Source organism: Podarcis raffonei, chromosome 3 (genome assembly GCF_027172205.1).
Source record: "Podarcis raffonei isolate rPodRaf1 chromosome 3, rPodRaf1.pri, whole genome shotgun sequence".
NCBI lineage: Eukaryota > Metazoa > Chordata > Lepidosauria > Squamata > Lacertidae > Podarcis > Podarcis raffonei.
Window position 1 is genome coordinate 121,620,728 of NC_070604.1, and position 14,648 is coordinate 121,635,375.

The following is a 14,648-nucleotide window of genomic DNA, read 5'->3' on the forward strand; positions in this document are numbered from 1 at the left end:
CAGATGAGGACTAGACCATATAAGAAATGAATATAAGATTTTAGCTGCAGTTCACTCATTTTCAGCTTTGTATTCTTGTTATAAAAAAGTGTGCCTTAATAATAATAATAATAATAATAATAATAATAATAATAATAATAATAATAAATTTATTTATACCCCACCCATCTGGCTGAGTTTCCCCAGCCACTCTGGGCAGCTCCCAATCGAGTGTTAAAACAATACAGCATTAAATATTAAAAACTTCCCTAAACAGGGCTGCCTTCAGATGTCTTTTAAAGATAGGATAGCTGCTTATTTCCTTCATATCAGAAGGCGGGCGCCACTACCGAGAAGGCCCTCTGTCTGGTTCCTTGTAACTTCATTCTCGCAATGAGGGAACCGCCAGAAGGCCCTCAGAGCTGGACCTCAGTGTCTGGGCTGAACAATGGGGGTGGAGACGCTCCTTCAGGTATACAGGACAGAGGCTGTTAAGGGCTTTAAAGGTCAGCACCAACACTTTGAATTGTGCTCGGAAGCGTACTGGGAGCCAATGATTGTCCTTTTTACCGATTGTTGTCTTTTTAATTGTATATATTGCTTGTTTTATGTTGCTATGGCCATTGGCTAATGCGAATAAAGTTTATCTATCTATTGTGCTTGGAAATGTACTGGGAGCCAATGCAGATCTCTCGGGACCGGTGTTATGTGGTCCAGGCAGCTACTCCCAATCACCAGTTTAGCTGCCGCATTCTGGATTAATTGCAGTTTCCAGGTCACCTTCAAAGGTAGCCCCACACAGAGCACATTTGCAGTAGTCCAAGCGGGAGATAACCAGAGCATGCACCACTCTGGCAAGACAGTCCACTGTCAGGTAGAGTCTCAGATGGAGCTGGTAGACAGCCGCCCTCCCTGGACACAGAATTGCCCTGCACCTCCATGGACAGCTGTGAGTCCAAAATGACTCCCAGGCTGCGCACCTGGTCCTTCAGTGGCACAGTTACCCCATTCAGGACCAGGGAGTCCTCCACACCCACCCGCCCCCTGTCCCCCCAAAACAGTACTTCTGTCTTGTCAGGATTCAACCTTAATCTGTTAGCCACCATCCATCCTAGCAATGTCCAGCCTAGGCAATGTCCAGCCTAGGCATTCTGTTGTTGTGCTCATAACCTAGGTTTAAGGTGCCATTTAGCTCCTAGCTTTCGTATCTCAGTTTCTAGCTCTGGCTGCAACCTTCCAGCAGCTCACTCTCAAAGGCGCACTCCTCCACTGTCTCCAGAGACTGATGGATGCCCGCCAGCAAACGAGGAACCCACTCAGGCAGTAATGGCACCTAGAGATGCCTTGGGACATACATTCCCTGCCCTGCCCATCCCAAGTGAGGGCAACGCAGCACCAGCAGCCTTGCCCTCGCTCTAAATGGGCTATGCTTGCTTTCCCTGACCCTGGCTATTTCGCACTGTGACATCATCACGCCTACAGCACGATCCCCGATTGGCTGGATTGTGCTGCGAGGAAGCTTGCGGAAAAAAATCCACCCAAGCAGCTTCTAAGGAGGACAGCGAACAACGGGAAAACAGACCCACATAAAATATGCACATTTTATTACTGCTGTATTATTATCACTATTGTCAATAGCCTTGTGTGTTACTTGTGGAAAATGAGGATATAAACTGAAACAATACAGGGGTACCTCGGGTTACATATGCTTCAGTTACATACGCTTCAGGTTACAGACTCCGCTAACCTGGAAATATTACCTCAGGTTAAGAACTTTGCTTCAGGATGAGAACAGAAATCGTGCTCCGGCGGTGCAGTGGCAGCAGGAGGCCCCATTAGCTAAAGTGGTGCTTCAGGTTAAGAACAGTTTCAGGTTAAGAAGAGACCTCCGGAACGAATTAAGTACTTAACCCGAGGTACCTCTGTATATGTTTTTAACCCCATTAGGCTCTTTTCCTTTGCGGCAGGAACACTGAGCACAGTCCTAATGAACACACAACTTAAGAGCTGGTGCATTTGGAAACCAGCCTGCTCTGAAAAACCACCCCTGATGCCAAGGGCTGAAGGAGTCATGCGGACAGTTTATCTCCCCTACCACCACTGGATCAAGTCATCCTGCATACTGGGATGAATCAGAAGGAGCCTCAGAGGCAACAGAAACTAATGACCCCAAACAAGTCCAGGCGCACAGGGCAACAGCACGCTTGTGTGTTTTTTCAGACGGCTAACCAGCACTCGCATCTCCCTCCCCAAAGCATCAGTCTCTTGACAGAGGATGCATCCGCTATTAAACTGATACGAGAGGCTGTACTTTAGCCAAGAGAGAAAAATTGATTAGAACATTCACTCCAGCTGCTTGCCAAGCCACGGGGGAATCTTCCTTTACTACTCTCTCCCAGCGAGGCTCAAAGAACGACACGGCTGAACTTTAAGAGCACTTCCATTAACCGTCTTTTTCCGTCGGTCGGTTATAATCAGAGGGATAAAGGAAGGACATGTCACAGGAAGAGGGAAAGGATGCAGGCAACAACAGCGGAATCGGTTTGGAGAGGAGAGCGAACCTGAAGGCACTTGGGCAGGAATCTGAAGATCTCGTGCAAGGATGGGGAACACACCTGGAGGACCATAGGTGCTGTTGGAGTACAACTCCCAGCAGCCAGCAGGGACGGTGGGAATTGAAGTCTAGCAATACCCAGAGAGACGCAGTATTCCCATCCCTGATTTGGTACCAAGCGAGGAATCTAGGCACAAGACAATCCCCATGCCTCAAAAGCACCAGCAAAATCCAACTCTAAATAATAATAATAATAATAATAATAATAATTTATTTACACCCCACCCATCTCTCTGGGTTTCCCCAACCACTCTGAGCGGCTCCCAACAGAATATTAAAAACACAATAAAACATCAAACATTAAAAACTTTCCTAAACAGGGCTGCCTTCAGATGTCTTCCAAAAATCAGATAGTTGTTTATTGCCTTGACATCTGATGGGAGGGCGTTCCACAGGGCGGGTGCCACCACCGAGAAGGCCCTCTGCCTGGTTCCCTGTAACCTCACTTCTCATAGGGAGGGAACTGCCAGGAGGTCCTCAGAGCTGGACCTTAAGTGACCGGGCAGAACGATGGGGGTGGAGATGCTCCTTTTGTGTGGACTAACATCCACACGAAACATTAGGAGTCCCACGGATCCCTTTAAAATCCCATTTATGCCGTGCAGATGAGGAAATGTGAGCAGGTGCAGGTGTGCCAACAGAACATGCATGATCCAAATACGCTGGAGATAATAATTTAGTTATTTGGATGTATTTCTAAGTAACTTAATTAAAAAAAACGCATATATGCAGTGCAAGTCAACATAAAAATGGTAAAACGACATTGTAAGAACAGGGGAAGAAGAATCCACTTGGACACACAGAGGAGTCTCACAGATACACCACGTCGCAAGAGACGGACAGCCATGAAAAGGTTTCAAGTCCGAATATTTTTTGAAACTTACCATTTTGTCCAGGAAGACCAGCAGATCCTAAGGAAGAAAAGATCAAATGAGAAGTCAGTAATAATAAATTTTTATAATAATACATTTTTATTTATACCCCGCCCTTCTTAGTTCAAAAACCGAGCTCAGGGCGGCTAACAACAAATTTAAAACACTTTAAAACACTTAATTATAAAAGCAGCATTAAAAACATGAATACCAATAAAATTCAAAAATCAATTAGATAATCCCCAGGGCTAGCTGGCTGAATTGGTCCTACTTGGGCCAGCGAGGAGGCCGGGGGAGAATTAGCTGTGGGGTCTCAGAGCGGGTGATCTTCATAAAAGGGGAGGGGGAGGGAAGAGAAGGGAAATAAAAGATTAGGCTGAATTCAAATTAAAGGCCAGGCAGAATAGCTCTGTCTTACAGGCCCGATGGAAGGAGGTTGAATCCTGCAGGGCCCTGGTCTCCAGGGACAGAGCGTTCCACCAGGTTGGAGCCATCCCTGAGAAGGCCCTGGCCCTGGTGGAGGATAGTCTGACTTCCTTAGGGCCTGGGACCTCTAAACTATGGTTCTTCATGGACCTTAAGGTCCTCTGCGAGGCAGACCAGGAGAGGTGGCCCCGTAAATACGGAAGTCAAGCCTCCAGGATTTTTCTTCCGAGAGTATTTTGTCGCTACTGAACCCACGCTAGCTGTTAAAATGATGCTGATCGTAAGCAGCTGCAAATGTGCTCAGTCTACACTGCAACACACACCTATCAACTCTCGACATACCCAGGCGTTCTCTGGATGCAAGCAAGCAGGAGTCTGGGCTGACAGCTCACAGGGCTGCACTGAAAAGGGGATGTGTAACCCAATCTCCGTTGCCCAGACTTTTGGGGCAGGATCTGCTCCCTTGCTCAGAGTCTGACCAATTAGCAATATTCCAGCAGCTGGGATTTTGAGGCATAGTAAAGGTAAAGGGACCCCTGACCATTAGGTCCAGTCGTGACCGACTCTGGGGTTGTGCGCTCATCTCGCTCTATAGGCTGAGGGAGCCGGCGTTTGTCCGCAGACAGCTTCCGGGTCATGTGGCCAGCGTGACTAAGCCGCTTCTGGCGAACCAGAGCAGCGCACGGAAACACTGTTTACCTTCCCACCGGAGCGGTACCTATTTATCTCCTTGCACTTTGATGTGCTTTCAAACTGCTAGGTGGGCAGGAGCAGGGACCAAGCAATGGGAGCTCGCCCCGTCACGGGGATTCAAACCACCGACCTTCTGATTGGCAGGCCCTAGGCTCTGTGGACTCTAATAATAATAATAATAATAATAATAATAATAATAATAATAATACTGCCTCTGCGTCTGGAGACGGTGGTACACACCTATTGCTTCTTATCCTCCATGAAGCTGCCTAAACCTCTTTTAAATGTATCCAACTTAGAGGCCACCACTACATACTGTGGCAGTGAATTCCATAGGTTAACAGTGTGTGGTGTGAAGAAGTACTTTTTGTCTGCCCCGATTCTTTGAAAATTCAGCTTCACTGGATGTCCCTTAGTTCACGTATTATGAAAGGAGGAGGGAAACTCACTATCCCCTCTCCATTCATAATCTTATGTAGTTTTTGTAGAATCATAGAGTTGGAACTTAATTTCAGGTGTGGTCGCACCATAACTGATATAAAGCTGTTAGGAAACCCGTTTTATTTTCGACGGCTTGCACAACTTCAGCAGCAATCTTAAGAGCATGAACACTTGAATCAGCTAAATTTCATAATCTCTCTGACCTGTTGCAGGCCAAATCTGACAGATGGGAGGCGCTGCCCACCTGTCAATCACCTGCTATCACAACGATGTCAGGTGCAGAGCCAATGATCAGCAGGCTTGAAGTCTCCACCTAACAGCTGATGGGCGGTGACTTGAAATCTGCTTTCCCTAGCGATTGGCTGCATGATCAAGCTCCACATGGCAAATTTGATCACATAGCCCAGGGGTCAGCAACCTTTTTCAGCCATGGGCCAGTCCACCGTCCATATGGTGGGCCGGACTATATTTTGGAAAAAAAATATGAATGAATTCCTATGCCCCACAAATAACCCAGAGGTGCATTTTAAATAAAAGCACACATTCTACTCATGTAAAAACACGCTGATTCCAGGACCGTCCACGGTCTGGATTGAAAAGGCAATTGGGCTGCATCCGGCCCCCGGGCCTTAGGTTGCCTATCCCTTACATAGACCAGTGCTGCCTGCCCCAGCAGGCTTAAATTACCCGTTCTGCATTTGTAAGAACTCAATCTTTCAGTGTCCCAGTGATTCCATTTTGGAACTCCCTATTGATATCAGCCAGCCACTTTCACTGTGCTCATTTCAGTGCCTCCTTAAAACATCCTTGCTCAGACAAGCCTGTCCAGATGTCCAGAAAGTTGATGTGAGTTTTAAACCACAAAGCCTAGGACTTGCTGATCAGAAGGTCGGCGGTTCAAATCCCCGCGACGGGGTGAGCTCCCGTTGCTCGGTCCCTGCTCCTGCCAACCTAGCAGTTTGAAAGCACGTCAAAGTGCAAGTAGATAAATAGGTACTGCTCTGGCAGGAAGGTAAACGGCGTTTCCGTGCGCTGCTCTGGTTCGCCAGAAGCGGCTTAGTCATGCTGGCCACATGACCCGGAAGCTGCCTGCCGGCTCCCTCGGCCAGTAAAGCGAGATGAGCACTGCAACCCCAAAGTTGTCCGCGACTGGACCTAACGGACAGGGTTCCCTTTACCCTTTACCTAGTCTATTGTTATTTTAACTTTCTGAAAGTCCTAAACGATTGCTGTTGTTTTTTTCTTACCGGTTAGTAAGCAATAAATAAATAAATAAATAAATAGCTCATAGCTCAGCCGGTTAAAGTGTTGTGCTGATACTGCCAAGGTTGCAGGTCCTGCGACAGCTGCATATTCCTGCATTGCAGGGGGTTGGACTAGATGACCCTCAGGTCCCTTCCAACTCTATGATTCCTGGGGTGTAGACAGTAATTAGCTAGATGGACTTGGTACATAGCAGCTTCCTGGTTTTTGGCTGAACTCTGCACCTTTTTCCCCAGCCCCATTAACGAAGTCTAGGCTAACATTTCTCCATTCTAATACAGTCTTGATCCAACTTTCGTTTTAAGCATTCGCACGGGATCGATTCAAGCGAGCGCACGCCAGAGGTAGGCTCCTGAACGCTGTGACCTACCTTGCATATTTCTTCCTGGGAATATTCCTCTATCTCTGCAAAAACAAAATCAATTATTAAAGCCATTTTAGTGCCCTCAAAATTCATTTTTAATGTTCCAAAGCTGCCATGCGCCTCTCCTCGTGAGCAATCTTCCAATCTCTGCAAGTGTCTGCCTCTTTGGACTCGATACAGAGAAGCTGCTTTTTGGAGAAGGATGAATAAGCATTGTACTGGAGCATTCAGCAACAGGTCTTGGAACGACTTGGATAAAAGAATTGAGGGGGCCCTCATCAAATTTGCAGATGGCTCCAAACTGGGAGGGGCAGCTAATGCCACAAAGACAGAATTGGGATTCAAGATGAGTCTAAAGAGAGAACTGGGCCAAAACTAACAAAATGAATTTCAGCAGGGACAATTGCAGGGCCCTACACTTAAGCAGGAAGAACCAGCGGTACAACTGGGGACACCTGGTTATTCTTCGGCGATCAGCCTTCTTTATGGTCCAGCTCTCACTTCCATACATCTCTACTGGGAAAACCATGGCTTTAACTATACAGATATAAACTTAAACAAATTGCCATTTGTGGTTTGAAAAGTTAGCTGGAAGTTTCGGGGCACACAATGATTGCAAACGAAGCTATCTGTTTACCCCAAAATTCTTGCAGGCAACAGCAGCAATGAAGGCAGGATCTCCTGTAACCCCCCCCCCAATATATCATCAAGAGCACAAATTGTCATGAATGCAGAAGAAAAAGAATAGCTGGACAGACCCAAAGTGCTGGATTCATGAGGCTCAGCACACCTTCGGCACTTAGAGCATCTGTTTTGCATGCAGAATACTCCAGGTCCAATCCTTGCTATTTCCAGGCAAGGCTGGGAGAGACTCCTGCCCGAAACCCCGGAGTGCTGCTGTCAGTCAGAGCAGACGATACTGAACTAGATTGCACAAGGGTCTGAGACTCTTATTCCTGCCCTGCGGGGGGTTGGACTAGATGACCACGTAGGGTCCCTTCCAACCCTACAGTTTTATGATTCTAGGTTCCTGCGCTCATTTCCTCAAAGCTGGCAGGCAATGGGGGGGGGGACCGGTGGAAGGGAGGAGAGGGCAGCTGAGGGCAGCCGAGCTTTAAGCAGATCAAGAAGGGAGTGTGTCCCAGCCTCTCTCTTCCTTCCCACCCACCCTTTCATCAGGCTAATCCCCAGCTATGCTTTGGGCCAGAGGTTCCTCACCTGTGGATGAAAAGCCCTTGGGATCTTATGAGCTGCTGCCAGGAATGTGTCTGGCATTAACAAGAGCAAAGGAAGAGGAGAGGAGCCCTTACATGCAGCCGCTGGGAGAGATCATTAGGAGTTTGGGCTGGGTGTTCATCGGTATGCAGATGATACCCAGCTCTACCTCTCTCTCAAATCAGAACCAGTCAAGGCGGTGAAGGTCCTGTGTGAGTGTCTGGAGGCGGTTGGAGGATGGATGGTGGCTAACGGATTGAGGTTGAATCCTGACAAGACAGAAGTACTGTTCTTGGGGGACAGGGGGTGGGCTGGTGTGGGGGACTCCCTGGTCCTGAATGGGGTAACTGTGCCCCTGAAGGACCAGGTGTGCAGCCTGGGAGTCATTTTGGACTCACAGCTGTCCATGGAGGCGCAGGTCAATTCTGTGTCCAGGGCAGCTGTTTATCTTTTTTTAAAAAAAAAAAAAAATTTATTAACCGGCCAATCAAATCAAATTAAATCACATCACATAAATTCCGAATTACAAAGCCGAATTTTAAATTTTGTTGGGGGGACCCATATTTCAAGATCCGAAGGGGGATTCTGAACATCTTCTTGCTACTGCGTTAATGTCCAAATCAATCCAAATTCCTTCATCTTTTTCTTTTGAAGTTCTTGCAGCTAGTGGCGTGGATCAGGGACGGCGTCCAGGAGCGCCGGAATCCCACAGGAGGGCTTTGTGCCTAGTGCCCCCATCCCCACAAATTCAGGGGTGGTATAGGGCACAGCAGGCAAGGGCAGTCCCCCCCCACCATCCGGGGGGGTAGGGAGGCTAATTACTCCCATCATAGCCTCCAAATTACCTCGTGTGGGTTGGAGAGACGTTATTGTCAGCCATCTTCCGATGCGCCCCCTAGTGGCCCCCCAGGGCAGCTGTTTATCAGCTCCACCTGGTATGCAGGCTGAGACCCTACCTGCCCGCAGACTGTCTCGCCATAGTGGTGCATGCTCTGGTTATCTCCCACTTGGACTACTGCAATGCGCTCTATGTGGGGCTACCTTTGAAGGTGACCTGGAAACTGCAACTAATCCAGAATGCGGCAGCTAGACTGGTGACTGGGGGTGGCCGCCGAGACCACATAACACCAGTCTTGAAAGACCTACATTGGCTCCCAGTACATTTCTGAGCACAATTCAAAGTGTTGGTGCTGACCTTTAAAGCCCTAAACGGCCTTGGCCCAGTAGACCTGAAGGAGCGTCTCCACCCCCATCGTTCTGCCCAGACGCTGAGGTCCAGCTCCGAGGGCCTTCTGGCGGTTCCCTCATTGCGAGAAGCAAAGCTACAGGGAACCAGGCAGAGGGCCTTCTTGGTGGTGGCACCCGCCCTGTGGAACTGCAGCTGTGTCCAACCATGAAGGCAGAGGCTCTATTTTGTGCTCCGCGTTGACATATAGTTTTATTAGTATTTATCAGCTCTTCTAAATTTTTAACTGAGCTTAGCAGTTTTAAATTATCACTCTTTTTTATTAACTGCCAAAGGCCTATTTTTATCCAAAAGGGGCTCAGCAAGCCGCCCTATCTTCACGGAGCTGGTAATTAGCAGACGGGGGAGGTCAGCTACTCCTTCGGAAGGACGCCGAGCTTTTATCTATAAAAAAAGGAAGGAATTGAAGCTGCTATAACCCCAAGAAACACAAGGCAAGTTCAACCCGATAATTATTCCAAGGGACTTTTGTTTTCTTTTCTTCTGCTTCGTTATACTGCCTAGCTACTTTATTGGTTACGCCGTGAGGCTGTTGAATGAGGGAGAAAGACCTAGTTGAATTTTAAACGAAACAAGGCACAGTGTGAAAGCTTAAGACCAGTAATATTTTCTAACATTTTAAATGACTGATACCTCACAAGCCCCGATGTAAATTGCTGGAGAAACTAACAAGTTGGAGAGGTTGGAGAGGTTTAGGAGGCAACTTCCACAAATCGGCACTTCTGCTACTGTTTACTCCAGCTTAGAACAAGAGATAAGCCGTCGTTAAGCAAGCACCCCCTACCATACACCCACATATACCCATATACCCACTATGGTCCTCACTAGGAAAAAATACAAGGACCAAGGAATTTTGCCTAATTCACCGCAGAGCCCGATGGAGCGACGAAGGAGACAAAGTAAAATTACCAGCTACTTTCCTCAAAAAGACTCGAGCAAGAGAACTCAGAATGAGAGTATCCTAGATGTTGCTATGCCTTTGCCACTCACAGTGTTGGATTGGTCAACACAGCTAAAGGACTTGCAAACAGACAACAAGAGGACAAACCACCCAACAAATCTGGCCCAAGAACTTGCCATAGCAGAGAATGCTACAAAGGTTAACACAGCCAACACACCTGATGCCAATCCTCATTTGTCACCGCTGGAACTTGGAGGTAATCTTTCAACCCATTGGCTGAAAGCCAATGACTGCGGAACAAAAATGTGGGGTGATTATCCTCAGGAGCAGATATACCAGATTTCTAAGGATCTCCTTAACGTTAAAAATTTCTTAGCGATAACAAACGGGCTGCTCCTGACCCTAGTGGATAATTTCAAACAACATGTGAGCGCTTCAGACCAGAATACAAATCCCCTAGCCAGCCCGGATCCACCTCTCCCCAGCAAACCCCGGAGGAAAAAAGCCAAGCCTAAGATGAAGAAAAGCAAAAACATGAAAAACCCAAGGCGGCTTAAGATAACTCACCGCACCTGTAAAAAATATTGGCAGAAGCTCTTTAACCTTCTTCCATCTCTTTCCACAAGTGGAACAAACAAATCCAACTCGAGTGCCATCAAAGAGACATGTAAAGTAGATACACCCATAAAAGAATCCAAATCAAGCTTTGAAGAATCAACACCGAGCTGGGACAAAGGAACTAATCCATCTGCAGTTATACCGCCCCAGAGTCCTCTTATGGCCAGCACAGAATCTGCAGACAGAGGTGAGCAGGCGACCCAAACTATTGAGGGGAACCACTCCTCCCAAGTTCGACAGATGTTGTGTCCCAAAAGAGAATGGAGTTTAGTCCTAATCCCACAAAAGCTTGTCTTTGCTAACTACCCTAAACCGCATAGATTTTATGCAGGGTTGGACCGTATAGACCACTTTTTGTCCATTATAAGTGGCATTCTACCGGGGGTAGTAAAAGCAATTGACATAGCCGCTATAGAGTATCTACATCAAGATGATTGCTCGGTACGAGCATTGATTACTTTTTTAGATCATAATCTGGCCAGTTTCATCTTTAGAGCTAAAAACCTATTCAAAAAAGAAAGAATAGTCCTATTAAGAATATTTGAAAATAGAGCACCTGTAACCTCTCTGATGGGGCCCAAGAGCATAGGAATGGAAGTTCACAAAGGGGAAAAAACCAACCACCAAAACCATCGAAATAGAAAGCATAAGCTCCAGCAGGATCATCCCCACCAAACAGCACCAAATGAAAAAAAGGAAGCCTCTCATCCAACTAGCGTCGGGCCTCTCACGTGGGATAGTGAGGACTCCGTTTGGGAAGAAGAACTTTCGCTGATAAAGCGATTTTGGTCACTGCATTCCCCAGCTCAAACTGAGATCCTGAAAAGACTTGATCTACTTCGAAGCAGACTAGAAAAAAAGGATGATCAAGGTGAGACAATGAAGGACCCTTATGTGCAACCCATATCTCCCAAATGTCTGGTGGATAAGAAGACAGTGGGAGGCACCTTTAAATGTGTAGACGTGGAATTACAATCTGAGCCCCCTGTGATGTACAATAAAGTAAGACCAAATCAAGGTGTGAAACCTCAAAGCTCCTGGCACAGCTATCTTAAATTGTCTCCGAGTGAATTAGCTTCCCCTTTAACTCCAAAAACTAGCCCCAAATCACCAAGAAAAGAGGACCACTACACTCTCTCCAAGCAGTCAGCCCCGAAAAGAGCCAACGGGTGTGTTTTTTTAGACACCAAAGAATTGCTGGACATGGTGGTGTCATAGATCCAGCTCCCCGAAGGGCCCGGGGCCTAAAAGTGCTGTCTTGGAACATCGCGGGTTGGCACGCCAAGAAAAATAACCAACAATTTTTGTGTTACCTTAAGCAATTTGACATCATCTTCTTTCAGGAGACATGGCAGAATGACCCTATATTTCTTAATGGGTATAACTGCCACTGTTGAATGGTTTATTTAAATGTAAAGGTTCATCATTGTTGCACCCGATGTGTATGTCTTTAAGGGGCCAGAGCAAGGGCCAGAGTAAGATAACGAGACCCAGCTTTACAGCTGTGAAGCACAGCAGGTGCTGCTGAGTTGAATTTGATTAAGGTGTGTCAGCATTTGGGTGTAGTATACAAGGAGCAGCACCTAGCTCTCCCATTACCCTGGGGGATGGGTTGGTGGTTGGGTCTGGTTTGGTTGTTAATGTATTTAGTGTAAAAGGAGTTTTTGTTTTTCTTATTAAAACCTTATTTAAGTTATTTTTGAGTCCTTTCTTTTTAATGCAAGGTCTCCCCAGCAAGCTCTCTGCAGCGTTACCATACTGTAAACAACCAACATCTTTGGTTATGGGCCCAGCTGCTGAGTGGATGACTGCATATTTTTGGACTCTGAGAAAGGTTTGAAAACTCCTTCTCCTGTTAGTGTAGTTTGTGTGGGTCTGGAAGAGTTCCAGAATGGTTGACCGGGTTCCTGAAGCTGAGAAGGCTCTGGTCTTCCCACAGCTAACAGATGAGAACTATAGTTTATGGTCTTTTCGGGTGGAGGCGCTTTTGACCTCTAGAGAAGTATGGACCTGTGTAACTGATGACCCTCCTGACCCTGTGACTAATGCTTGGTCAAAAGGAGATGCAAAAGCCAGGGCGATAATTAATTTGGCAGTCAGTGACCAGCAAGTAGTCTATATAAGAAATAAGAAAACTGCCAAAGAAATGTGGGACAGTCTTGCAGCAGTGCATGTTAGAAAAGAGTCAGCATCTGCATTGATGTTTTTCAAGCAGTTGTACCAGACGAAGTTGCAGCCTGGTGGTGATTTGGCAGCACACTTGAGACGTCTGGAGGCAATACGCGGCGAATTAATTCGAAGGGACATGGAGATACCTGATATTCAGTATGTTTTTATCATTCTTTGTTCCCTTAATGAGGACTTTGATGGTATAGCTAGCCAGATATCTGCTGTTCCACCAGCACAATTAACTGTGGAAGGGGTAACGGCAAGATTAATGGGCGAGTTGGATAGAAGGGAGGCTTGTGCCATAAGCACTCCTATTTCCAGAAGTAGTGAGGAACGCCATATGCAAACCTGTGGTGATACAACTGCATTTAAAGCTGCAAAGCGTTGTTGGTTCTGCAATAAGCAAGGACATTTTGCAAAGGACTGCAGATCCAAAAGAAAGCAAAGTACTCCCAAGCCTGTTTCTGTTCGTCAGTCACGGTCGTCAGCCCAGCAGCCGACATCGTATAGTAGAGACAGAAACGAGCCCCGAGCTTTTCATGCTCGGACAACAGATCGTAAAAGACTTAAACGTGCCAAGTGGAAGTCTTTTGTTGTGGACTCAGGAGCATCTCAGCATATTTGCAACGATCGAAGCTTGTTTATTTCTTTCGAAGAGGAAATTGGTAATGTACATTTAGCTAATTCACAAGTCTTGCAGTCGCTTGGCAGGGGTACTGTTAAACTTGACTCTTTAAACATTACAATAGCGAACTGCATTTACTGCCCGTCAGTGGACAATTTATTGTCAGTAAGGTGCTTTGCTCGTCAAGGCATAACTGTGCGTTTCTTAAAGTCAATGTGTGAGTTTTTTGATGGGAACAAACATCTATTGTATGCCCGGGAATCTGATGGTTTATATAGACTGTATTTTCGCACCTACTCACAATTGCCTATAAACTGCAGAGCAGCACAGTCAAGCCAGGGGTTGAGGAATGTAAGGCCTCATTCCGGGTGTGTCCATGAGGCACACAGAATTCTGGGACACCTGAATTTTGCTGATGTAATTAAGACAAAGAATATTGTTAATGGCCTCAACTTAAAACCATGTAAATTCTTTATGCAATGTCTATCCTGTTGCAAGAATAAGATTAAGGTTGCACGCAAGGGTAGGTGCTCAGATAGGAAAGTAACTGAGCCATTTGAGCGTGTACATTGTGATTTAGTTGGGCCACTCCCACCATCATTAGGAGGTTCTAAGTACTGGCTTACTCTGATAGACCAGTATAGTAGATATTGTTGGACTTATGCAATAGCTGAGAAGTCCCAAGCATTTGAGAAGTACAAAGTTTTTTGCAACTGGGTAAAAACGCACTTTAACAAACCAATTAAGAACCTATTTTCTGACCGGGGCGGGGAATTTGTTTCTGAGGATTTTGAGAAATTCCTGGAAGCGCAGGGGACTACTCATGAGTTATCTTGCCCCCGAAGTCCCTGGCAAAATGGGCTTGTTGAAGTTGTGCAGCGTGACCTACAGGCAGGGGTTAAAACGTATCTGCACGATGCTAATCTGCCCAAAGACTTTTGGGCTGAAGCGCTTAATGCTTTTTGTTATGTTAGAAATCGCAGTTATCATTCTGGTTTAGATGTCACCCCCTATGAGAAGCTGTTTAAAAAACGCCCTAATCTGAAATACCTACGCATTTGGGGTTCAGATGTAATAATGCATTATCCCGCTAAGCAGAAATTGGGTGAACGTAGTGTCCAGGGAAAATTAATGGGCTACCAGCAGGGGGCGTACAGAATTTACATACCAGCAACTGGCAAATTTCATATTACCAGAAGCATGATACAAACTGTAAATTGGA

At 46.4% G+C, this 14,648-nt stretch overlaps 2 protein-coding genes across 3 annotated transcripts in view; both read right to left on the reverse strand.

The window, feature by feature from the left end:
- The window catches only part of PTK2B (protein tyrosine kinase 2 beta), a 358,085-nt gene that overhangs the window by 111,117 nt on the left and 232,320 nt on the right, over positions 1-14,648 (reverse strand). The gene's annotated exons all lie outside the window — the stretch shown is intronic.
- Positions 1-14,648, reverse strand: part of EPHX2 (epoxide hydrolase 2) — a 110,023-nt gene that overhangs the window by 54,956 nt on the left and 40,419 nt on the right. For both annotated transcript variants that reach the window (XM_053383810.1, XM_053383809.1), the window contains 2 exons: positions 6,659-6,693; positions 3,478-3,504 (listed from right to left, as the gene is read on the reverse strand). In XM_053383810.1, the coding sequence (XP_053239785.1) occupies positions 3,478-3,504; positions 6,659-6,693 (62 nt within the window). The remainder of the gene's footprint in view (positions 1-3,477; positions 3,505-6,658; positions 6,694-14,648) is intronic.